Source organism: Nerophis ophidion, linkage group LG08 (assembly GCF_033978795.1).
Source record: "Nerophis ophidion isolate RoL-2023_Sa linkage group LG08, RoL_Noph_v1.0, whole genome shotgun sequence".
In the NCBI taxonomy this organism is placed as follows: Eukaryota; Metazoa; Chordata; class Actinopteri; order Syngnathiformes; family Syngnathidae; genus Nerophis; species Nerophis ophidion.
Window position 1 is genome coordinate 29,127,142 of NC_084618.1, and position 25,660 is coordinate 29,152,801.

Here is a 25,660-nt window from a genome sequence, read left to right on the forward strand (position 1 = left end):
CGGTGGTCGGGGACCACAGATTTACCCAATATGGGATAAAGTAACCTATCCTAATGTGGCATATGAGAATATTATAAGGTAGTGTATTCAACTATTTTCTATTACTGTCACGCGTTTTGAAACACAACCTGAATATTCGTAAGTCTGACTTTGAAAATTTGGCAAATTTTCGGCAGTGGACACCAAAAGGGACAAGCGGTAGAAATGGATGGATGTATTGATTAACGTTGACCCCGACATAAACAAGTTGAAAAACTTATTGGGGTGTTACCATTTAGTGGTCAATTGTACGGAATATGTACTGTTCTGTGCAATCTACTAATAAAAGTATCAATAAACACAGAAAGAAGATGAAAGAACCAGGATGGACATTAAAGAGGTACGTCAGACCCACATTGTAGTCACGGGTTGGCGCGTCAACGTAACATCGCGAGAACTAGCCCTGGTGTGTTGTTTGCTAAACATTAGCCTGGAAGCTAGCAGGGACAAGTCATCCTCCATACTGTTTTCTCCGCGGTTTAAGGACTGCCATGGAGGCCCTCACAGCCGCAGAGGCGGCGGAGAGGCCGCACCATCGACCATTCCTCATTGGGGTCAGCGGAGGAACCGCCAGTGGCAAAGTGAGCGCTTGTATTTATGTCGCCCACCCTCAATGGCGGAAGTGGTTAGCATCTTGTTAGCATCAGCTAGGCTAGTGGTCGCCGATTTTAAAAAAATACTTTCCCACAAAGTTATTATTTGAGTTATTGAAGCAGTTCACTCACTTTTTTTTATCCAATTGTTCGTTTAGCATTTCATACCGCTAACTAGCCCCTTTGAGTGAGTTTGATTCAGGAAGTCAGGCGACTGACAGCGGCCACTTCATTAGGTACACAACTCAATGGCGATCTCTAACTGAAGTGAATTATATTTATATAGCGCTTTTCTCTAGTGACTCAAAGCGCTTTACATAGTGAACCCCAATATCTAAGTTACATTTAAAGGCCTACTGACATGAGATTTTTCTTATTCAAGTGAGGATAGCAGGTCCATTCTATGTGTCATTCTTGATCATTTCGCGATATTGCCATGTTTTTGCTGAAAGGATTTAGTAGAGAACATCGACACATTTTGGTCGCTAATAAAAAAAGCCTTGCCTGTGCCGGAAGTAGCAGACGAAGTGCGCGTGACGTCACAGGTTGTGGAGCTCCTCACATTGTTTACAATCATGGCCACCAGCAGCGAGAGCGATTCGCACCAAGAAAGCGACGATTTCCCCATTAATTTGAGCGAGGATGAAAGATTCGTGGATGAGGAAAGTGAGAGGGAAGGACTAGAGAGAGAGAAAGAAAAAAAAGACTAGGGCAGTGGGAGCGATTCAGATGTTATTAGACACATTTACTAGTGTAGATGAGTGTCCTGGGTTCGCCCATACAGTGTACTTTTATAATAAAATAATAAACAAGAGACATTAAAGTCGGTCCGGTAGCCACCGCTTCTTTAATGTGAACTCCTATAGACCTTTCTCTCCACAACCACACACCGGCAACTCTTAAAGGACAAAACTCCTCCTCCTCATACTTTGTTAACTTGGGACACCCTGAACTGCTTGTTACACTAGGATAATTCTGGAAAATCCCTAATCTTCTTAATGTGTTCCTAGTGTTTTAGTGAGATTATATGGTGGTACCTGAAAGTCGGAGGGGTGTGGCCACGGGTGTGGTGACCGCCAGTGTCTCCGTGGGAAGCCACGTTTCTCGACGAGGCAAGGCAGCCGGGCTGAGATTTTTTTTCCCCCTCTCCTCCACGGTGTAAGCATCCGACGGTCTGGGGCGGCCGTTGGGAGGAGGCAAGAGAGTCTGCAGCTGCAGGAAGAATGACGCAAACTCTCCGCTCATGTCTACGGTAAGAGCCGACTTATTGCCACCATTTTCTCACTGAAACCTGCCGGTTAACATGTGGTAGTGAACCATGTTCGCTTAACCGTTCTGTTCCATAGTAAAGCTTCACCGTCAGCTGTCGGGAATGTAAACAAGGAAACACCAGCTGTGTTTGTGTTGCTAAAGGCAGCCGCAATACACCGCTTCCCACCTACATCTTTCTTCTTTGATGTCTCCATTATTAATTGAACAAATTGCAAAAGATTCAGCAACACAGATGTCCAGAATACTGTGTAATTATGTGATTAAAGCAGACAACTTATAGCTGGGATCGGTACTGGATAAAAATGTCCGCTACAATCCGTGACGTCATGCGCACGCGTCAACATACGTGTCATCATACAGCGACGTTCTCAGCTGGACAATTTGTGCGAAATTTAAAATTGCAATTTAGTAAACTAACCTGGCCGTATTGTCATGTGTTGTAATGTTAAGATTTCATAATTGATTTATAAACTATTAGACTGCGTGGTCGGTAGTAGTGTGTTTCAGTAGGCCTTTATACCAGTGTGGGTGGCACTGGGAAGCAGGTAGGTCTAAGGTCTTGCCCAAGGACACAACGGCAGTGACCAGGTTGGCAAAAGCGGGGATCGAACATGGAACCCTCAAATGGCTGGCACAGCCACTCTACCAACGGAGCTATACCGTCCCAAATGAGCTGTCATTGTACAATTTAACGTGTGCCTAATGAAGTGGCTTGACCATCACAGACAAACATGACGTCTCTGGAGGAAAAAAAAACAAACATCTGACACCTTTCTTTATGTGACAGTCGACAGTGTGCGCCAAGATCATGGAGCTGCTGGGCCAGAACAAAGTGGAGCACCGGCAGAGGAAGGTGGCCATCATCAGCCAAGACTGCTTCTACAGAGTCCTCACTGCGGAGCAGAAGGGCAAAGCGCTGAAGGGACAGTACAACTTTGACCACCCAGGTAGCGTAGAGTCATGCCTCAAGCAGAACATGTCGTTCAAAGTGATGCAAAATGTGTGAACTCATCTTGCAGGAGCCTTCGATAACGACCTAATGTACAAAACGCTGAAGGACATCGTGGAGGGGAAGGTCGTTCAAGTGCCGACATATGACTTTGTCACCCATTCCAGGCAAGAGGACACAAGAGTGATAAAGAATCTACAAATCCCAAAACCAGTGAAGTTGGCACATTGTGATTTGCAAATCTTTTTCCAATTTATTTTCATTTGAACAGACTGCAAAGATAATAAATGTAATGTTCCAACTGAGAAACTTAGCTTTTGTTTTGCAAATAATCATTAACCTTGAATTTAATGGCAGCAAAACATTGCAAGAAAATTGGCAGAGGGGCATTTTTACCACTGTTACATGGCCTTCCTTTTTAACAACACTATGTAAACATTTTTTTGGAACAGAAGGGACCATTTTTTAAAGCTTTTCAGGTGGAATTCTTTAACCATTCTTGCTTGATGTGCAGCAAGAATGACTGTTGTTCAACAGTCAGGGGTTTTTGTTGTGGTATTTTACGCTTCATAATGCACCACACATTTTTAATGGGACACAGGTCTGGACTACAGGTAGGCCAGTTTAGTATCCACACTCTTTTACTATGAAACCACACTGTTGTAACACATGGCTTGGCATTGTCTTGCTGAAATAAGCAGGGGCGGTCATAACGTTGTGGCTAACTAAATATGCTGCTCCAAAACCTTTATGTACCTTTCAGCATTAATGGTGCGTTCTCAGATGTGTAAGTTACCCATTTTTGGGTACTAATACACCCCCAAAACATCACAGATGCTGGCTTTTGATCTTTGCACCTATAACAGTTCGGATGGTTATTTTCCTCTTTTTTTTCGAGAGGACACAACGTCCACAGATTCCAAAAACAATTTGAAATGTGAACTCGTCAGACCGCAGAACGCTTTTCCACTTTACATCAGTTCGTCTTAGATGAGCTCGGCCCCAGCAAAGCCGGCGGCATTTGTGGGTGTTGTTGATGAATAGCTTTTGCTTTGCATAGAGATTTAACTTGCACTTACAGATGTGGCGACCAACTGTAGTTACTTTCAGTGGTTTTCTGAAGTGTTCCTGAGTACATGTGATGATTTCCTTTACACGCTGATGTCTCTTTTTAATGCAGTACCGCCTGAGTGATCGAAGGTCCGTAATATTGCTTACGTGCAGTGATTTCTCCAGATTCTCAAAATTTTTTGATATTACGGACCGTAGATGGTGAAATTCCTAATTCCTTGCATTAGCTTGTTAAGAAAATGTTCGACAATTTGCTCGCACATTTGTTCACAAAGTGGTTTACCCTTGCCCTATCCTTGTCTGTGAATGACTGAGCATTTCATGGAAGCTGCTTTTATACCCAGTCATGGCACCTGCTTGTTCCCAATTAGCCTGTTCACCTGTGGGATGTTCCAAATAAGTGTTTGATGAGAGCATTCCTCAACTTTCTCAGTCTTGTTTGCCACTTGGGCCAGCTTTTTTGAAACATATTGCAGGCATCAAACTCAGAAGGAACTAATATTTGCAAAAAATAAAGTTTTCCAGTATCTTGTCTTTGCAGTCTATTCAATTGACCTTGGGTTGAAAATGATTTGCAAATCATTTTCGGGTACTTTAAGAAGGGGGACCGGAGGGTGTGTTCCAACTATCGTGGGATCACACTCCTCAGCCTTCCCGGTAAGGTTTATTCAGGTGTACTGGAGAGGAGGCTACGTCGGATAGTCGAACCTCGGATTCAGGAGGAGCAGTGTGGTTTTCGTCCTGGTCGTGGAACTGTGGACCAGCTCTATACTCTCGGCAGGGTTCTTGAGGGTGCATGGGAGTTTGCCCAACCAGTCTACATGTGCTTTGTGGACTTGGAGAAGGCATTCGACCGTGTCCCTCGGGAAGTCCTGTGTGGAGTGCTCAGAGAGTATGGGGTATCGGACTGTCTTATTGTGGCGGTCCGTTCCCTGTACGATCAGTGCCAGAGCTTGGTTCGCATTGCCGGCAGTAAGTCGAACACATTTCCAGCGAGGGTTGGACTCCGCCAAGGCTGTCCTTTGTCACCGATTCTGTTCATAACTTTTATGGACAGAATTTCTAGGCGCAGTCAAGGCGTTGAGGGGTTCCGGTTTGGTAACCGCAGGATTAGGTCTCTGCTTTTTGCAGATGATGTGGTCCTGATGGCTTCATCTGACCGGGATCTTCAGCTCTCGCTGGATCGGTTCGCAGCAGAGTGTGAAGCGACCGGAATGAGAATCAGCACCTCCAAGTCCGAGTCCATGGTTCTCGCCCGGAAAAGGGTGGAGTGCCATCTCCGGGTTGGGGAGGAGACCCTGCCCCAAGTGGAGGAGTTCAAGTACCTAGGAGTCTTGTTCACGAGTGGGGGAAGAGTGGATCGTGAGATCGACAGGCGGATCGGTGCGGCGTCTTCAGTAATGCGGACGTTGTACCGATCCGTTGTGGTGAAGAAGGAGCTGAGCCGGAAGGCAAAGCTCTCAATTTACCGGTCGATCTACGTTCCCATCCTCACCTATGGTCATGAGCTTTGGGTCATGACCGAAAGGATAAGATCACGGGTACAAGCGGCCGAAATGAGTTTCCTCCGCCGTGTGGCGGGGCTCTCCCTTAGAGATAGGGTGAGAAGCTCTGCCATCCGGGAGGGACTCAAAGTAAAGCCGCTGCTCCTTCACATCAAGAGGAGCCAGATGAGGTGGTTCGGGCATCTGGTCAGGATGCCACCCGAACGCCTCCCTAGGGAGGTGTTTAGGGCACGTCCAACCGGTAGGAGGCCACGGGGAAGACCCAGGACACGTTGGGAAGACTATGTCTCCCGGCTGGCCTGGAAACGCCTCGGGATCCCCCGGGAAGAGCTAGACGAAGTGGCTGGGGAGAGGGAAGTCTGGGTTCCCCTGCTTAGGCTGTTGCTCCCGCGACCCGACCTCGGATAAGCGGAAGATGATGGATGGATGGATGGATGTAATCTTGTTTTATTTATGATTTACACAACATGGGTTTGGGTCACGGCAGCAGTCTAAGCAGAGAAGCCCAGACTTCCCTCTCTTCTTGTATTGTAAAAAAAAAATGTTTTTACTATTGCAGTTTAAGTTATTCTAAAATAATGCTTCTGACAAGTGACATCATCCAACCCCCTCCAAATTGTCCAATTAGTTTTTGCTGCAAAAATATTTTATCTAACTATTTTAGTTTTTTATGTTATGAGGCCGGTTATGAATGTTAATAACATAAAAACTATAATATTTAGACAAGAAAAACTTGAAGCACAAACACACGGGACAAGTTTGGGGCGATTTTCACATGGCTTGAGATGCTGTTATGAATACTAAAACTATAACATGAAAACTATGACAAAAAATGTTGCCGGATAAGTTTGGAGCGATTTTGACGAGGTAGGGAAGGGCTTGTTTTATATAAATAATTAAAAGTTAACATAAAAACAATTTACAGAATAATAAAATACAGCAGGTTTGGGGAGATTTTGATTGACAAGGTGGATGACGTCACTAGTCGGATAATTGTATTTCAGAATAACTTAGACCGTAGCGGCACGAACAAAACATTTTACGGCGCAATTACATTTTTGAAATTTTGAAGGGGGGCCAACTTCACTCAGGTACACAATGGAGGCAAAATCATGAAAAAATGAACTGTGTGTGCAGGCTAGACGAGAGGATCACGTTTTATCCGGCAGACGTGGTGCTCTTCGAGGGCATCCTCGTCTTCTACCCTCAGAAAGTGCGCGACATGTTCCACATGAAGCTATTTGTCGACACGGACTCCGATGTCAGGCTGTCTCGCCGAGGTGAGGAAGTCAATTGGGCCTGTTTCTTTGTTGTTGTTTGTCCTGTCCAGCCACTCAGGCAAATCATATTGTTGATGTAGATGCCCATGTCTGTTGTATAGATTTACTTTAGAAAAGAGAAGTGTTAGATACTTGTCTTTTTGCCTTATCAGTATTTGATTTTATTAAATGTAAATTGTAGAATTTTAACTAGTTTTAATTTAAATAATATTGAAATGTATCATGGCTGTTTAATGATTTAATGGAGGAATGTAGTTTATCCTAGAACCGGCAATGTTGTTAAAAAGTGTGTATTTATATGCAAACCCCGTTTCCATATGAGTTGGGAAATTGTGTTGGATGTAAATATAAACGGAATACAATGATTTGCAAATCATTTTCAAACCATATTCAGTTAAATATGCTACAAAGACAACATATTTGATGTTCAAACTGATAAACATTTTTTTGTTGTTGCAAATAATCATTAACTTTAGAATTTGATGCCAGCAACAAGTGACAAAGAAGTTGGGAAAGGTGGCAATAAATACTGATAAAGTTGAGGAATACTCATCAAACACTTATATGGAACATCCCACGGGTGTGCAGGCTAATTGGGAACAGTTGGGTGCCATGATTGGGTATAAAAGCAGCTTCCATGAAATGCTAAGTAATTCACAAACAGGGATGGGGTGAGGGTCACCACTTTGTAAGCAAATTGTCGAACAGTTTTAGAACAACATTTCTCAACCAGCTATTGCAAGGCATTTAGGGATTTTACCATCTACTGTCCGTAAAATCATCAAAAAGTTCAGAGAATCTGGAGAAATCACTGAACGTAAGCGATGATATTACGGACTTTTGATCCCTCAGGCGGTAATGCATTTAAAACCAACATCAGTGTGTAAAGGATATCATCACATTGGCTCAGGACCACTTCATAAAACCACTGTCAGTAACTACAGTTGGTCGCTACATCTGGAAGTGCAAGTTAAAACTCTACTATGCAAAGCGAAAGCCATTTGTCAACAATATCCTGAAATGCCGCCGGCTTGGCTGGGCCCTAGCTCACCTAAGAGGGACTGATGCAAAGTGGAAAGGTGTTCTGTGGTGTGACAAGTCTACATTTCAAATTATATTTGGAAACAGAGGACGTGGTGTCCTCCAGAACAAAGACGAAAATAACCATTCGGATTGTTATAGACGCAAAGTTCAAAAGCCAGCATTTGTGATGGTATGGGTGTGTATTAGTGCCCAAAGAATGGGTAACTTACACATCTGTGAAGGCACCATTAATGCTTAAAGGTCCATACAGGTTTTGGAGTAACATATGTTGTCATCCAAGCAACGTTATCATGGACGCTCCTGCTTATTTTAGCAAGACAAGTGTTACAACAACGTGGCTTCGTAAAAAAAGAGTGCGGGTACTTTCCTGGCCCGCCTGCAGTCCAGACCTGTCTCCCATCGAAAATGTGTGGTGCATTATGAAGCGTAAAATACAACAGCGGCGACCCCGGATTGTTGAACGACTGAAGCTCTACAAAAAACAAAAATGGGGAAGAATTCCACTTATAAAGCTTCAACAATTAATTTTCTCAGTTCCCAAAAGTTTATTGAGTGTTGTTAAAAGAAAAGGTGATGTAACACAGTGGTGAACATACCCTTTCCCAAATACCTTGGCACGTGTTGCAGCCATGAAATTCTAAGTTAATTATTTGCAAAAAAAATAAAGTTTATGAGTTTGAACATCAAATATCTTGTCTTTGTAGTGCATTCAATTGAATATGGGTTGAAAATGATTTGCAAATCATTGTATTCCGTTTATATTTACATCTAACACAATTTCCCAACTCATATGGAAACGGGGTTTGTATATAAATATAAATGAATAAATATATATATACACACAAATATATATATATATATATATATATATATATATATATGTATATATATATATATATATACGGAGGGAGGGGAGGTTTGGTCCTAGTGGGGTGTATAAAATAAGCTGTAGGAGTCATGGATGCATTGCATTCTGGGTAATTCTTATGTTGCGTTTATAATGTGTTACAGAGCCGATGTTCTCCAGAAATGTGTTTGTCATTCTTGTTTGGTGTGGGTTCACGGTGTGGCACATATTAGTAAGAGTGTTAAACTTGTTTATATCACAACCCTTAGTGTAATCAGTGTGGCTGACGAACAAGACCCCTGGTTTACACGATAGTACAAGCAAAACAAAATCTCTATGCTGCGTAATTTCATTATATATTTCAAAAGAGTTTTGAGGCTACCATTGTCGTTGTAAAATGGGTCAAAATGGCTCTTTGAGTGGTAAAGGTTGCCGACCTTGCTGCCTCCGTCATTTTCAACAGGGCAAGTGTCACTCGTAACGTCACGAATTTGACCCGGCGGTAATAGTAAGCATGTGCTAATAATTTTGGGAAGCAAGTTTGACCCGGCAGTAGTTCAAGGCAGGCGCATATTACATGCCTGGCGGCAATTCAAAGAAATACGGTATAGGTGTATATATATATATATATATATATATATATATATATGTGTATGTATATATACACATATATATGTGTATATACTGATATATGTATATATATATATATATATACATATATACGTGTATATATACATATATGTGTATATATATACACACATACATATAACCTATAAATATTCATACATATGTATACACACATATATATATACATACATACACACACACACACACACACACATACATACATACATATATATATATATATATATATATATATATATATATATATATATATATATATTTGTATATACACACACACACACACCCCAACCATCCCGATTATCCCGGAGACTCTTGAAATTCAGTGCCCCTCCCGAATATCTCCTGCTGCAACCATTCTCCCGAATTTCTCCCGATTTCCACCCAGACAACAATAATGGGGGCGTGCCTTTAAGGCACTGCCTTTAGCGTCCTCTCTCACCTGAAACCTTCACCCCTTAACAGCCGCATGCTGACCCGAGGACAACCTGTCGTCACGTCCACTTTTCCTCCATACAATTAGCGTGCCGCCCCAGTCACATATCATCTACGGCTTTTCACACACACAAGTGAATGCAATGCATACTTAATCAACAGCCATACAGGTCACACTGAGGGTGGCCATATAAACAACTTTAACACTGTCAACCCACACCAAACAAGAATAACAAACACGTTTCGGGAGAACATCCGCACCGTAACACAACATAAACACAACAGAAGAAATACCTACAATCCTTTACAGCACTAACTCTTCCGGGACGCTACAATATACATCCCCGCCCCCACCGCTCCCCCATCTCCCAAATTCGGACGTCTCAAGGTTAGCAAATGTGTGTGTGTTTTTATATATATATATATATATATATATATATATATATATATATATATATATATATATGTATATATGTATGTGTGTGTGTGTAAACCAACATAACAAGGGTGTAATATCTCAACAATCTGTCTTTAGTATCTAAACTCAACAACATAGCAAGCTTAAATGTCAACACAAAAAATTTTCGTTGATGTTTTCGCAAAACATTAAAAAAATCATTTTACCTTGTGTCTGGGAATATGTGTGGCATTGTTGAACACTCAGGGAGTTTCCGAGTTACAAACGAGCAGTGGCTTCACATAGTCACTGTTAGCATCAGCACAAAGTAGCAGTGTGAGGCGATCCATCATCGGATTGTGTAGGGCCTTCTCCTTTGCTGTAATAGAGGCCTTTTTTTAATTCTCATCACAATTAAAAGACTTGCTGCGGAACAAATACATACCAAAGCTGACAGATATTTATTACCCCCTCAACAGTTTTACGAGACATGACCCGAGGGAGAGACCTGGAGCAGATCCTCTCTCAGTACACCACTTTCGTCAAGCCGGCCTTTGAGGAGTTCTGCTTGCCCGTAAGCATCTGCACTCACGTCACAAATCGCTAACATGGTGTCACACAGCTGGGCTCACTGATCTGTGCAGACCAAGAAGTATGCAGACGTCATCATTCCGAGAGGCGCGGACAACATGGGTAGGTCCCGTCAAGTCCACCTGCCTCGTCTCGGGTCTTGACCATGTCTGCTTTATTCTCAGTGGCCATCAACCTCATCGTGCAACACATCCAGGATATTCTAAACGGCGACCTGTGCAAGTGGCAGCGGAGCGCCGTTAACGGCCAGGGGCGGAGCTTGAAGCGGGCCCTGTCGGAGCAGTGCGACCTGCAGAACGGAAAGAGGGTCCTGCTGGAGCCCAGCAGTCGTCCCCACTAGCTGCTCCTTCGAGAATGTTTTTCGTTACTGGTATGGATCTCACGTGCATCCATGTTTGGGCAGATTATAGAAAGCTTTTTGATTTGTTTTAAGCTTTCGGTTGTGTCAATACTAATATATATGAATGATATTAAGAGTTTTTTTTTAACTTATTTAATGCCTTAATCTATTAATGTTCACCTTCCCGTGCAACAATAAAAGCACGACTACAAGAGAATAAATGTCTAAAAAAACAGCTGTTTGTGGTTTTATTGTGACGTGTTGGAAGCAGAACGATTTACACCAGCACACTTTTTTGGAATGTGGACTTCACTCACTCAGACATGAACTTGATTGTGATTGCTCGTCCTACGTGATGGCGGGCAGGCAGGCATGGGGAAGATGATCACAGCATCTCCAGTCATTTATCTTCCCGGGTTGTTGTTTTCAGTGCACATACTGTACATACGGCACTTGGGGAGAAGCCGAGCTCTTCTCGAAAGCATAAAGATCCTTTTTGAGAACAAAAGGAGCAGTGTATATAATAATAAGCAAACATTATTCTTCACCAACAAACCCACAGCTTCCAGTCTCTCGTAGTTGGGACCCTCAACAGTTCACAGTAGGGGGCGCTGCTTGCATGAGGGCGGGGTAGGGGGGGTGTAGATGGCACAGAATATAAAAAAAACTTGAAGAGTAACGGACCTTTTTTTTTTCTTCCCCTCAATGTTCCACACTCACGCAGCATCTGCAATTAAAGACAGAGCAGACTTCTTACATCCTGGTTCTCGTCCGCTCTGTAAGGATTCATCTTCCTGTCAAAGTCACAAAAAAAAACAATCTCTTGGTGCTGCCGAGCTTTATGTAAACGACGCTCGCGCACGCCTGCGAAAAATCTCCCGTTAGCGTCCGCTGCTCTTTCCGTCCGTGGTAAAGTGGAGTTAGTTGTAGCACAGTTGGAGGTCGAGTCTCATGAAGCCCCGTAGAGGGAGCGGCAAAGGGCCGAGGGGCCCCTAAGTCTTCTCCTCCCGGTCCGTCTTGCGGCGGGCGATGTTCCGGGGCTTGATCTTCAGAGACAGCTCCCACAGCGCCTCCTCCGCCAGGTGGTCGCTGAAGTCGTTGAAGAAGGAGACAATGTCCTCGTTGCGCTTCAGCTCGTAATGTCTGGGAAGACAAAGCGGGGGCGAGGCCACATTACAGCATCATTTAATCCTAAATCAATTCCTGTCGTATCATATCTGGGCAGCGAGTCACTGCCGTTGTGTCCTTGAGCAAGACACTTTACCCTCCTGCTCCCAGTGCCGCGCACACTTGTTTAAATGTACAAACCCCGTTCCCATATGCGTTGGGAAATTGTGTTGGATGTAAATATAAACGGAATACAATGATTTGCAAATTATTTTCAACCCATATTCAATTGAATGCACTACAAAGACAACATATTTGATGTTCAAGCTCATAAACTTTTTTTTTTTTCAAATAATAATTAACTTAGAATTTCATGGCTGCAACACGTGCCAAAGTAGTTGGGAAAGGGCATGTTCACCACTGTGTTACATCACCTTTTCTTTTAACAACACTCAATAAACGTTTGGGAACTGAGGAAACTAATTGTTGAAGCTTTGATGGTGGAATTCTTTACCATTCTTGCTTGATGTACAGCTTAAGTTGTTCAACAGTCCGTGGTCTTGTTGTCATAATGCGCCAGACATTTTCAATGGGAGACATGTCTGGACTGCAGGCGGGCCAGGAAAGTACCTGCACTCTTTTACTACGAAGCCACGCTGTTGTAACACGTGGCTTGGCATTGTTTTGCTGAAATAAGCAGGGGCGTCTATGATAACGTTGCTTGGATGACAACATATGTTGCTCCAAAACCTGTATGGACCATTCAGCATTAATGGTGCCTTCACAGATGTGTAAGTTACCCATGCCTTGGGCACTAATGCACCCCCATACCATCACAGATGCTGGCTTTTGAACTTTGCGCCTATAACAATCCGGGTGGTTATTTTCCTCTTTGTTCCGGAGGACACCACGTCCACTGTTTTCAAATATAATTTAAAATGTGGACTTGTCAGACCACAGAACACGTTTCCACTTTGCATCAGTTCATCTCAGATGAGCTCAGGCCCAGCGAAGCCGGCAGCGTTCCTGGGTGTTTTTGATAAATGGCTTTCACTTTGCATAGTAGAGTTTTAACTTGCACTTACAGATGTAGCGACCAACTGTAGTTACTGACAGTGGTTTTATGGATTGTTTCTGAGCCCATGTGGTGATATCCTTTACACGCTGATGTCGGTTTATGATGCAGTACCGCCTGAGGTATCAAAGGTCGGTAATATCATCGCTTACGTGCAGTGATTTCTCCAGATTCTCTGAATCTTTTGATGATTTTATGGACCGTAGATGGTAAAATCCCTAAATTCCTTGCAATAGCTTGTTGAGAAATGTTGTTCTAAAACTGTATGACAATTTTCTTACAAATTGGTGACCCTCACCCAATCCTTGTTTGTGAATTACTTAGCATTTCATGGAAGCTGCTTTTATACCCAATCGTGGCACCCACCTGTTCCCAATTAGCCTGCACACCTGTAGGATGTTCCAAATAAGTGTTTGATGAGTATTCCTCAACTTAATCAGTATTTATTGCCACCTTTCCCAACTTCTTTGTTACGTGTTGCTGGCTTCAAATTCTAAAGTTAATGATTATTTGCAAAAAAAAAAAAACGTTTATCAGTTTGAACATCAAATATGTTGTCTTTGTAGTGCATTCAACTGAATCTGGGTTGAAAATGATTTGCAAATCATTGTATTCCGTTTACATTTTCATCCAACACAATTTCCCAACTCCTACGGAAACGGGGTTTGTAGTTTAAAGATAAGGTACACAAAAATGTCAGTTCGGTACGTACCTCGGTTTAGAGGTCACTGTTCGGTTCATTTTCGGTACAGTAAGAAAACAACAAAATATACATTTTTTGGTTATTTATTTACCAAATTTGTAAACAATGATATAACATACATACCGTATTTCCTTGAATTGCCGCAGGACATATAGTATGTGCCCGCCTTGAATTACTGCCGGGTCAAACTCGCTTCCCAAAATAATTAGCGCATGCTTAGTATTACCGCCTGGTCAAACTCGTGACGTCATGAGTGACACTTCCCCTGTCATAATTTTCAAAATGGAGGAGGCTGATTTCAATACCGGTAATTTGAAATCGCATAAAGGGAGGAAGATTAAGAGGTATTCAGTAGGACTTAAGGTCCAAGCTTACATCACATTCAAATTTTTACTGCATACCTTTGGTAAGCGCAGAAGTGAGAAGAGGTTTTAAATTAATTAGCGCCCCGGCGGCAATTCAAGAAAATACGGTATACACACAGGGTCCATTGCCAGGGTTAATACATATATAACATATATAAAATAAAAACTGAATATGTTAAGGCTCAGAATGGTTTCTTAACAAAACCTTTATACATATAAAGTGCTTTTTTTGATTGATTGATTGAGACTTTTATTAGTAGATTGCACAGTACAGTACATACAATTGACCACTAAATGCTGACACCCCAATAAGTTTTTCAACTTGTTTAAGTCAGGGTCCACGTTCATCAACACCGCCAGAAGTTTTTTGTAGACATGTTCCATAAATATTGATGTTAAAGATTTCTTTTTATGTGAAGAAATGTTTAGAATGAATATCATGAATCCAGATGGATCTCTATTACAATCCCCAAAGAGGGCACTTTAAGTTGATGATTACTTCTATGCGTAGAAATCTTTATTTATAATTGAATCACTTGTTTCTTTTTCAACAAGTTTTTGGTTATTTTTATATCTTTTTTTCCAAATAGTTCAGGAAAGACCACTATAAAGGAGCTATATTTTGCACTGTTGTAAAATTTAAATCAATCAGAAACTGATGATATAGTGCTGTATTTTACTTCTTTATCTCTTTTTTTCAACCAAAAATTGATTAGGAGGTACTTGAATTAAAAAAATGTTCACAGGGGGTACATCACTGAAAAAAGATGGAGAACCACTGTGTTATGAGAGTAGCGTATGTGTGTGTGTGGCCCTTTAATATGTGACAGCATGTGACGTCAGTGAGTGTGCGGGCGAACGAGGTGAGGGAGCGGTAGAGCGCAGGAGTGGCTAGTGTTTTGTTGGATTGGCTGTGTGCAAGACCTCAATAAAGCCACGATTTGCAACTAATCGCTGGACTCTTCATTTACCCTGGAGTCCAGAGCTGTGGAGACACACTGCCGGCTAGAGTGAAGGGTTTTGCGCGCAAGGGAGACACTATGGGAGCCGAAAGCAGGAAAGGTGCAACACATGTTTGACGTGTTGTCAGAAGCAGCTGCTGAACAATCTTGGCAAACCACCATCCTCCATTGTTGTATCGTGCAGCCAAAGTGTTTCCAAACGGGAGATCTTAACGAGACAGGAGGGTCTTCCAGCTCTGGCTTTAACATATTGTCCTAGCCTGCTAGCTGCTAGCATATCTACTCGTTCGGTACACCTCCGAACCGAACCGAAACCCCCGTAACGAAACGGTTTAATACAAATACACGTACCGTTACACCCCTGTATATATTGAAACCACTAACACATACCGGTGTAGTGAGTTTACATTATTCACCCAAGGAACTTTAGTTAGTAGATCGTGCCGGTCGGACGTTTTTTCACGGGACACATTTCTGGTGTTGTTTCCGGATGAAGCGATGCTGCTCCGTTATTGATTTAAGCAAAGTCAGAATGTCATTGAAACAGTTAGCTCCATCTTTTGACACTTCTTTCACTCCCGTCCTTGCACGCTACACCGCTACAAAAAAGATGACGGGGAGAAGACGCTGCCGAAGGTGAGCCACGTAAATAAGACCGCCTACAAAATGACACATCCAGAAGCGACTGTCACAAAGCGGCTTGAAGATGATCGTTAAAACATTATCTATGCAACATTTTGACCAAATAACCACCTATACATGTTATGTAGACCACAAGGAAGTGTTTTAGATATAGAAAAAAAATATATATTAATATGACTCCTCTAATGCGCCCTATAATCGGGTGCGCTTAATATATGAAAAACAATCAAAAAAATAGACCATTGATCAGTAGTGTGCTTTATAATCCGGTGCGCCCTATGGTCACGAAAATATGGTGTATGGTGTTTTTAATGAAAGATATCAAAGTGGCCCCGGCAAGCTTTGATTTTTAAGTGTGCGGCCCTCAGTGGCAGAAGGGTAGCCTCCTGATTCCACACTTTGGAGCATGAAGTCAACACACGCAAAGAGAGAAATGAGGACCTACACTTGCTGGAAGCGCCGCATGCTGTCCAGAATGTTGAACTGCTGCCACCGCTTGGAGAAGTTCACCTTCCCGTCGATGTGGTCCGGGTTCCCCAAGTGAACGAAGGTCAGGTCCTGCAGAATGAGACCCCTGCAGGGAAGAAGCGCACAATCATTGGTTGTTGTCTGGAGCAGCAATGGCGACCGGGATTTGCGGGCTCACAGGTATGGGATGCAGGGTGGCTCCACCTCGGCCAGCGCCGCCCTGTACGCTCGGAAGGACGACGAGCTGTCAATCAACGTGCAATATTCCTCCAATCCCTGCGGGTGTTAAGAGAATGGTCAGATGAGAGTGCACGGTGAGAAAATAACCTCGTCTCACCTCTGAGGTCTGCTTCTGCCACTCCAACCGGCGGATGGGGGCGGAGTCGAGCGCGGAAAGAATGGCCAGGTACGAGTTGAAGTTGTTCAACTTCCTTAAGTGCTGCAAAAGGCGACGCAAGTGTGAGTGCATATATCTACGCTGCCAATGTTGCACCAGGCGAGTCGGCCAACCTTCATGATTTTGATGAACTTGAGCAGCAGCTTCTCGCGGTCCTGGGCCTTTTCTTGCTGAATGATTAATGAGCGCACCCTAGTGGACACACACAACAGAGTTTAAGGCCAAGGCAGGAAGCGGCAGAGAATCAAGGATCGTTTTTTTTTATCCTCACCAGTAGCTCATGTTGTTAAAGTGCTCTGTGAACTGAGTCAGGTTTGGACTTTTCTCCTCATTCTGCTCTTTGGCCCAAAGCAACACCTCCGGAATCTGACGGAACAACACAACTCACATTGAAGCTAATGTAAGACAAATATACCGTGGTTTACTCACACGGTGACCCAATTCTATTCAACAGCAGAGAGCACCATTTCATTAAAGGGGAACATTATCACAATTACAGAACGGTTAAAACCAATAAGATACAGTTCCCAGTGGCTTATTTTATTTATTAAAGTTTTTTTCAAAATTTTACCCGTCCCGGAATATCCTGAAAAAAAGCTTTAAAGTGCCTGATTTTCGCTATCTGCGAAGCCACCGTCCATTTTCTTGTGACGTCATCCAGTGATGCCAATACAAACAACATGGCGGATACCACAGTAAGATATAGCGACATTAGCTCGGATTCAGACTCGGATTTCAGCGGCTTAAGCGATTCAACAGATTACGCATGTATTGAAACGGATGGTTGGAGTATGGAGGCAGATAGCGAAAACAAAATTGAAGAAGAAACTGAAGCTATTGAGCGAATAGCTATTGACGCTATTCGGCCATGTCAGCTTTAGCATCGCCGGTAAAATGTGCAGACCAAACGATCGGGATTTTCGCATTGACACTGGAGCAACTTAAATCTGTTGATTGGTAAGTGTTTGTTTGGCATTAAATGTGGGTGGAGGGAAACGCTGGTTGCAAATACAGCTACAAATGTACATACAGCTAGCCTAAATAGCATGTTAGCATCGATTAGCTGGCAGTCATGCCGCGACCAAATATGTCTGATTAGCACATAAGTCAATAACATCAACAAAACTCATCTTTGTGATTTCGTTGACTTTATCGTTGGAAATGCATCTGCTTTGAGTGTTGCAGGGTATCCTTTCATCTCTGTGCCATGTCTGTCGTAGCATCGCCGGTAAAATGTGCGGACCAAACGAGGGACTTTCGCATCGCTTGACACTGGAGCAACTTAAATCCGTCGATTGGTAAGTGTTTGTTTGGCATTAAATGTGGATGGAGGGAAAGGCTGGATGCAAATATAGCTACAAATGAGGCATAACGACACAATATGTACATACAGCTAGCCTAAATAGCATGTTGGCATCGATTAGCATGCCGTGCTAATCGATGCACATTCTCCGTAAATCAACTTGAATCCGTCCCTGATCTTGTTGTAACATCCTGCGACAACACACCGACGAGGCATGATGTCTCCAAGGTACCGGAAAACAGTCGAAAAAACAGAAAATAACAGAGCTGATTTGACTTGCTGCGTGTAATGTGTTTGAGAAAATGGCGTAGACTACCTAGATGACGTCACGTTTTGACGTCATCGCTCAGAGAGCAAATAATAGAAAGGCGTTTAATTCGCCAAAATTCACCCATTTAGAGTTCGGAAATTGGTAAAAAAAATATATGGTCTTTTTTCTGCAACATCAAGGTATATATTGACGCTTACATAGGTCTGGTGATAATGTTCCCCTTTAAGACCAAACTGCTGCCTGCCGGGGTCTTCATTATGGCCCGTGAGACATCATCCGGGTTTTTAAACATTTGATTTTAATATCTATCAAACTGATTTCTACAATTTGCCACCATCTCATGGACAATGTGAGTAATTAAAGATGGATGCTTTGAAATGACCACAGCACAGCATGTACTCGTATGACACAATCCAAACAACCGACCAACACACATGGTCCCACAACACACCCTGCTCACTGAACTTGGTGGATATTATAAAAATTTAAAAAACTCAAAGCAACTTTAAAAAAATCAAAATGACACCTATTTTAATCCATTACAATGCATGATGGGAAACATGCATAACACTCCACACCATGTTTGGAGCATTTAGCTGCTTGGTGTTTCTGACGGATTACAAAACTTTGAGGAGGTTGCAACATAAACTAAACAAGCTATGAGTCAAACTTTCACATACTTTTAACATCCAATTATATGAATTCATGATCATAGGCCCATTATATTAATATAATATGTACACATAAGCGATATATATTGTTACTTTACATGCAGTCGACCCCTTTTTTAGCCCATTGCGGCCCCCCAAGTGAAAAAGTGTGTTTTTTTATCCCATTTCTGATATTTCTTGAAAGTTACCGTATTTTTCAGACTTTAAGTCGCAGTTTTTTTTCATAGTTTGGCCGGGGGTGCGACATACACTCAGGAGCGACTTATGTGTGAAATTATTAACACATTACCGCAAAATATCAAATAATATTGTTCATCTCATTCGCGGAAGAGACGAAGAAAATGTCTGCAATCGTCACACATACGTCAACAATCGTCACACACACGTCAACCAATAAGAATTCGGCGGGGGAGGGTAATGGCAGAAGTGCATTGTGGGTCATGAAATGCTAACTGCTATATGCTATTACCGTAGTTATTAAAATGGATCATTTCATCGTTGGCGGTAACTTATAAAAACTGAGAAGGGCTGAACAAAAATGGCACCGAAAAGGAAATCATGTACTGCAGATTACACAATATCAAATATTTTTATTTATCTCATTCGCGGAAGAGACCAAGAAAATGTCAGCAATCGTCACACACACGTCAGCAATCATCACACACACGTCAACCAATAAGAATTTGGCGGGGGAGGGTCATGGCAGAAGTGCATAATGGGTCATGGGATGCTAACTGCTATATGCTACTGACATAGCTATTAAAATGGATCATTTCAACGTTGGCGGTAACTTATAAAAACTGAGAAGGGCTGAACAAAAATGGCACCGAAAAGGAAATCATGTACTGCAGATTACAAGCTGGACATAGTGAAATATGCAGCAGAAAACGACAAGAGGAAGCGGCGCATACCTTTGGAGTTGGCAGAGTTGTTTAGAAGCGACATCGAGGAAGAAGATTTCATCGGATTTATCGATTAGGAGTGACAGATTGTTTGGTAAACGTATAGCATGTTCTATATGTTATAGTTATTTGAATGACTCTTACCATAATATGTTACGTTAACATACCAGGCACCTTCTCAGTTGGTTATTTATGCGTCATATAACGTACACTTATTCAGCCTGTTGTTCATTGTTCTTTATTTATTTTAAATTGCCTTTCAAATGTCTATTCTTGGTGTTGGATTTTATCAAATAAATTTCCCCCAAAAATGCGATTTATACTCCAGTGCGACGTATATGTTTTTTCCCTTCTTTATTATGCATTTTCGGCCGGTGCGACGTATAATCCGAAAAATACGGTAAATGAAAATGTGGCCATAACACTATTAGCCATCTGTAGTGGAATGAAAGAAACAACCTGAAGCCTCTTCTCCTGTCATCCACATTGAAGTGGAGGCTTGTATTGTAAACGAAAGGTCTGATAGGAGAAATGATCCGGGCATGCCCTGAAATAGCAAAACTTGACCTGTGTGAAGTTGGCCCCCCTTAATAGTGCATATATTAAAATATAACCGCCATTCGTTTGTGATGTAATAAGAAAATGTATTTCAGAATAGGTAAAAAATCGTAAAGGCCCAACAAAAATGTTTACAGCACAGATTAATGGTGGTGTAGGAGTAATTTAAATCTCTACACAAATCATATTCTGAAGGTTTAGAGCCAGATGAGCAAAGGGATGATGACCAAACATGGTATCAGCCTAAAATTGCTCTAATAGATGCCTTTGAAGCTGAGGTGTCCCGATGGATATCAGATCTTGAAAATCCCTCAACGCACACCTGTGCTCCTCCACCTGAGGACATTGCTATATCAAATGACAGTGATTTAATAACTGGTCATTTGAAGGACAATTTAGAGGAGGCGGACGGCTTATATAAGCATGAACTAACTGGTCACCCAGGCATAGTGTCAAGAAGGGAGGCATCAGTCAAGTCCTTCAGTTCAGGACGTTCGTCCAATATTTCCTCTTCATCATTGTGGATTAGAGCGGAGGCGGAAAAAGCTGCTTTGACAGCCAGGGCAGCAAGGTTGCAGGAAAAGCATAATATTGAAGAACAGGAATTAATGTGCAGGAAAAAAAGAGAGGTTTTGGAGTTAAAAACAGAAATAGAGGCGGCTAATGCTAAAATTAACTACTTGAAGGAAGTAGAAGGTTTAGTGGTGCATGTTGCGGGGCAGACAGCACCGGTTATAGGGGCAGCATTTGATCCATCAAGGTGTGGTTCACCTGTGGGAGGCCCAGCGGTTAGGTACAAGGAAGGAGTTCAGATTCAGTTCCCCACTACTCTGTTCGACGCATCTATACCCCAAGTTCCACATGCCAGCCTCCAACCTCAGCAGGCCCCAGTTCAGCATGCCAGCCTCCAACTCCAACCCCAACCTCAACAAGCCACCCCCAGCTCAACGCAGAACAATCAGCTGATCAAAATTCTGGAAGCCCAAAATGAACTGACTAAGATTCTTGTGAAACAGCAGCTTCTGTCCACCCTCCCACAAGGAAGTGTTCCCTTCTTTGATGGAAACATCTTGGAGTACAAGTCATTCATCCATTCCTTTGAACACATGGTGGAAAGTAAAACAGACAATGACAAGGACAGGTTGCAGTTTCTCATACAGTACACAAAGGGCCATGCTCAAAAACTGATCAAAAGTTGTGAATATATGTCACCAGACAGGGGCTACCAGAAAGCCAAACGATTATTAAAAGAGAACTTTGGTCATGACTTTAAAATTGCCTGTGCATACCTAGATAAGGTCCAGACCTGGCCTCAAATTAAAGCAGAGGATTCCAAATCCTTGCAGGAGTACGCCATGTTCCTCAGGAGCTGCTGTAATGCCATGGAGGACACGGACTACATGGACGAACTGGACACAGTGGCCAATATGAGAAACATTGCGTTCAAGTTGCCCTTCAAGCTGAAGGAGAACTGGCGCAACAAAGCCTATGAGCAGCAGGAGGAGCACAACCGCAGGGTGAGGGTTTTAGACCTGGTTAGCTTTATAGAAAAGCAAGCTCGTGTGGCAGCCCATCCAGTCTTTGGAGAGCTAAGGGTACAGGAGCAGTCAGCCATAGGAAAGGCTAACGCTAGACCCTCTGTAAAGCCGCAACACTCAATGTCAGCTAGTAGTAGTTTTGCCACGAGTATTGCTATTAGCCCAATGAAATCCAAGCCAGAGTCTGAGTCAGAGCCCATTTGTCCACTTTGTAAAAACAAACACCCATTAGAGTTGTGTAGACTGTTCATTAAAAAGAAGCACAGAGACAAGCTTTGTTTCCTAAAGAGCCAGGGCATGTGCTTTGCCTGTCTTTTAATAGGGCACATAAGTTCTGTTTGTCCAAATCGTCAGACATGTCGACTGTGTAAAAAATCTCACCCAAGTGTCTTACATTATGATAGAAAAGACAAGGTATCGAAAGAGGTAGAAAAGCCCTCTAAAAATGTAAGCAGCTCAGGAGCAGAGCTATGTGGCCATATAGGGGCCGGGGACCAAGAGACTGTTCTGTCAATTGTCCCAGTCAAAGTTAAGGCCGGGAAGGGCAGTCAGGTCCTATCAGTTTATGCTCTCCTTGACCCTGGATCCTCCGCTAGCTTCTGTTCTGAACAGCTTATGTCCCAGTTAAACATAAAAGGAGTAAAGACCCATATCCTACTAAGGACTATGAATCAGAAAAAGTCTGTCCCAACTCACATGGTAGCTGGGCTGGAAGTGTCTGCACTGGACAACAATCATTTCCTACCTCTTCCTGTTGTCTTCACACAGAAAGAAATGCCAGTCTCCACAAGCAGTATCCCCAAACAGGAAGACATAGCACCATGGCCATATTTAGAAAATGTTACACTCCCGAGCATCAGTTCAAAGGTGCAGCTGTTAATAGGCACAAATGCTCCAAAACTGTTAGAGCCATGGGAGGTTATAAATAGCCATGGTGGAGGTCCATATGCAGTGAGAACATTATTGGGATGGGTGGTTAATGGGCCATTTAGAGGTGGGAATAGTGAGGCAGTGAGTGCAACTGTTAACACAATATCAGTTGCAAATCTGGAGGAGCTTTCGATTTCCCAGTATAACCTGGAGTTCAGTGAGGTAGTGTCAGAAGAGAGGACTGAGCTATCAGTAGAAGAAAAACAGTTTTTAGAGATAGCCAATGAGGCAGTCCTACAGGACGGACACTACAGCCTGAAATTACCCTTCAGAAAACCCACGGTCAACCTACCCAACAACCGCCCAAGTGCCAAACAGCGCCTCCACAGCCCGAGAAGAAAAAGGAAAAAGGAACTCCTCTCAGGTCAAACTGCGACCCGTTCACACAGTTACAATGTGAACAAGGAACTTAAAAATTTCAGGACCACACTTGGTGGACAGAACACCATCTTTTGCGAGGCAGAGGCAAACCTCTCCACAGTCTCCCCAGATCCACAGGACTTAGAGCCGCTGACCCCAAACCACATTCTCCTTTTAAAAACTCAACCCATCATTCCCCCGGGCACCTTCGAGAAAAAGGATCTCTACGTCAGGCGCCGCTGGAATCAGGTTCAGTACATGACTGACCTTTTCTGGCACAGATGGACAAGGGAGTACTTGGCGTTTTTGCAGGAAAGACTGAAATGGACCCAAGTGAGGAACAAGCTGCAGCCAGAAGATGTGGTCCTGGTGGTCGACCTCACAGCCCCAAGGGGCTCCTGGCCATTGGGCAGAGTACTGGAGACTCGGCCAGATGGAGGAGGCCTGGTCCGGTCAGTCAAGCTCCAAACAAAGACTTCAGTCATCGAAAGGCCTATCACCAAGCTGTGCCGCATCCTGGAGGCTGATGGCTGACTGGTCAGTCATGGAGACCAGACCACGAGAGAGCCAAAGGGACGTAATGTATATACTTTATTTTCTCTCAAGACTTTGCCTTTTGTTTGTTTATTATGGAATAGGCTCCTTTTTTTGCATTAAATTAATGAATGTGATTGAGTCTGTAAAGATCAATCAGGGGCCGGTGTGTAGGAGCCAAATAGAGGGCCATACTTGAATTTATGTTTATTTTATTGTTTTTGAGTGATTCATGCGTGTATGTCAGTGTGCACCCTTTACAGGTGGTGAAAAATTCCCACGCAGGCCTATAAGGGGCAGGAGCGCGCTGGGCGCGTGATTGGCAGTCGGGCACCAGCTCACCTGTCTGTAGACCTCACCTGTCTGTAGACCTCACCTGTCTGTAGACCTCAGCTTTATATAAGCTACCATTTATTTTGTTTCCCGAGTATTCTGTTCCTTAATTATTGTAAATAAAACAATCTTCAAGATCGCTGCTGGATCAGCTTGAATTAGTGGAGGGAAAGCGGGAAAAGGAAGAATACGTGACAAGGAAGGCTGTGTAAAAGGTGTGAGTCAGACAAGATGCCCGCGCCCCAAGTGGAACAAACATTTGAAACAAAGGGGTTATAGGAACAATCACTTTCAGTGTTTTATGCCACTACAAGTGGTGTTATTGTAATATTTGCAGTGATAAGGGGGGCCAACTTCAAACTGGTAAACAGTTGATTCTCACCCCATTTCAGATATTTCCTGCAAGTTCAATGAAATTAAACTCATACATTTTTAAGGTGTCTGCAGTGGAACGAAAGAAACAGAGTATCTTTGCCTCTGTGGGGCCGCTAGCATACACACACAGAAGTTGAAACTCGTAACATAAACATAAGGTAACATAGTAGAGATGATCTGGATCAGCCCTAAAATATAATCAATTCTTCCTTATCAAGTTTCTGACATTTCGTGAAAGTTTAATCAACATTTGCCCATAACTTTTGGAATTATGTTGCTAGCTAGCTAACTAACAAACCTTGAGGATCCTACAACTGGATCTTCTTAATGTGCTGTGTCTCCCCCTTAATAGTGCATATATTAAAATATAACCGCCATTCGTTTGTGATGTAATAAGAAAATGTATTTCAGAATAGGTAAAAAATCGTAAAGGCCCAACAAAAATGTTTACAGCACAGATTAATGGTGGTGTTATTGTAATATTTGCAGTGATAAGGGGGGCCAACTTCAAACTGGTAAACAGTTGATTCTCACCCCATTTCAGATATTTCCTGCAAGTTCAATGAAATTAAACTCATACATTTTTAAGGTGTCTACAGTGGAACGAAAGAAACAGAGTATCTTTGCCTCTGTGGGGCCGCTAGCATACACACACAGAAGTTGAAACTCGTAACATAAACATAAGGTAACATAGTAGAGATGATCTGGATCAGCCCTAAAATATAATCAATTCTTCCTGATCAAGTTTCTGACATTTCGTGAAAGTTTAATCAACATTTGCCCATAACTTTTGGAATTATGTTGCTAGCTAGCTAACTAACAAACCTTGAGGATCCTACAACTGGATCTTCTTAATGTGCTGTGTCTCCCCCTTAATATAATGGAAACCTGTGCAAGGTTTCCTCCAAATTGGCAAGATATCTGTGGCTCTGGGGGCGTGGTCAATATGACATCATTTGCATAATCTGTGATAATGCATATTATTCTTTAAAAACATAATGTATACAGTTCATACTGTACATTTAAAAACAATTCTGTGTTATTAGTGAGTATTAACATATTTGTTCTCACAGTACATTGTTTTGGTCCGTGTTGCAATTGTTGCTGCTTATTATACTTTGTAGAGAATTTTTTCGATTTCAAGAGACTTCTCAAAACCTT

General features: G+C 42.6%; 2 protein-coding genes across 15 annotated transcripts in view; one reads left to right on the forward strand and one right to left on the reverse strand.

Annotated features, from left to right (window-relative positions):
- Positions 1 to 349: 349 nt before the first annotated feature.
- On the forward strand, positions 350 to 11,240 carry uck1 (uridine-cytidine kinase 1). 3 transcript variants are annotated; one of them, XM_061908235.1, is made up of 8 exons: positions 350 to 620; positions 1,796 to 1,884; positions 2,692 to 2,851; positions 2,924 to 3,020; positions 6,567 to 6,709; positions 10,554 to 10,648; positions 10,719 to 10,767; positions 10,830 to 11,240. In XM_061908235.1, the coding sequence occupies exons 1-8, from the start codon at positions 365 to 367 to the stop codon at positions 11,003 to 11,005; spliced, it is 1,065 nt and encodes a 354-aa protein (XP_061764219.1). In that variant the 5' UTR covers positions 350 to 364; the 3' UTR covers positions 11,006 to 11,240. The 3 variants fall into 3 exon arrangements, with proteins under 3 accessions (XP_061764219.1, XP_061764221.1, XP_061764220.1); XM_061908236.1 differs by lacking the exon at positions 1,796 to 1,884 and having other exon boundaries at positions 426 to 620; XM_061908237.1 differs by lacking the exons at positions 1,796 to 1,884; positions 10,554 to 10,648 and having other exon boundaries at positions 423 to 620.
- The window catches only part of rapgef1b (Rap guanine nucleotide exchange factor (GEF) 1b), a 145,355-nt gene continuing 130,917 nt past the window's right edge, over positions 11,223 to 25,660 (reverse strand). For all 12 annotated transcript variants that reach the window (XM_061908220.1, XM_061908221.1, XM_061908218.1 and 9 more), the window contains 6 exons: positions 16,996 to 17,090; positions 16,838 to 16,916; positions 16,665 to 16,766; positions 16,506 to 16,603; positions 16,305 to 16,433; positions 11,223 to 12,148 (listed from right to left, as the gene is read on the reverse strand). In XM_061908220.1, the coding sequence (XP_061764204.1) occupies positions 11,998 to 12,148; positions 16,305 to 16,433; positions 16,506 to 16,603; positions 16,665 to 16,766; positions 16,838 to 16,916; positions 16,996 to 17,090 (654 nt within the window). In that variant the 3' untranslated portion in view covers positions 11,223 to 11,997. The remainder of the gene's footprint in view (positions 12,149 to 16,304; positions 16,434 to 16,505; positions 16,604 to 16,664; positions 16,767 to 16,837; positions 16,917 to 16,995; positions 17,091 to 25,660) is intronic.

Bases quoted from the DNA above. Each gene is read 5' to 3' on its own strand.
- uck1 (XM_061908235.1), top strand. From the start codon at position 365: ATGGACATTAAAGAGGTACGTCAGACCCACATTGTAGTCACGGGTTGG. The intron at 2,852-2,923 runs GTAGCGTAGAGT...CTCATCTTGCAG, and splicing joins GTACAACTTTGACCACCCAG to GAGCCTTCGATAACGACCTA. The intron at 6,710-10,553 runs GTGAGGAAGTCA...CCCCCTCAACAG, and splicing joins TGTCAGGCTGTCTCGCCGAG to TTTTACGAGACATGACCCGA.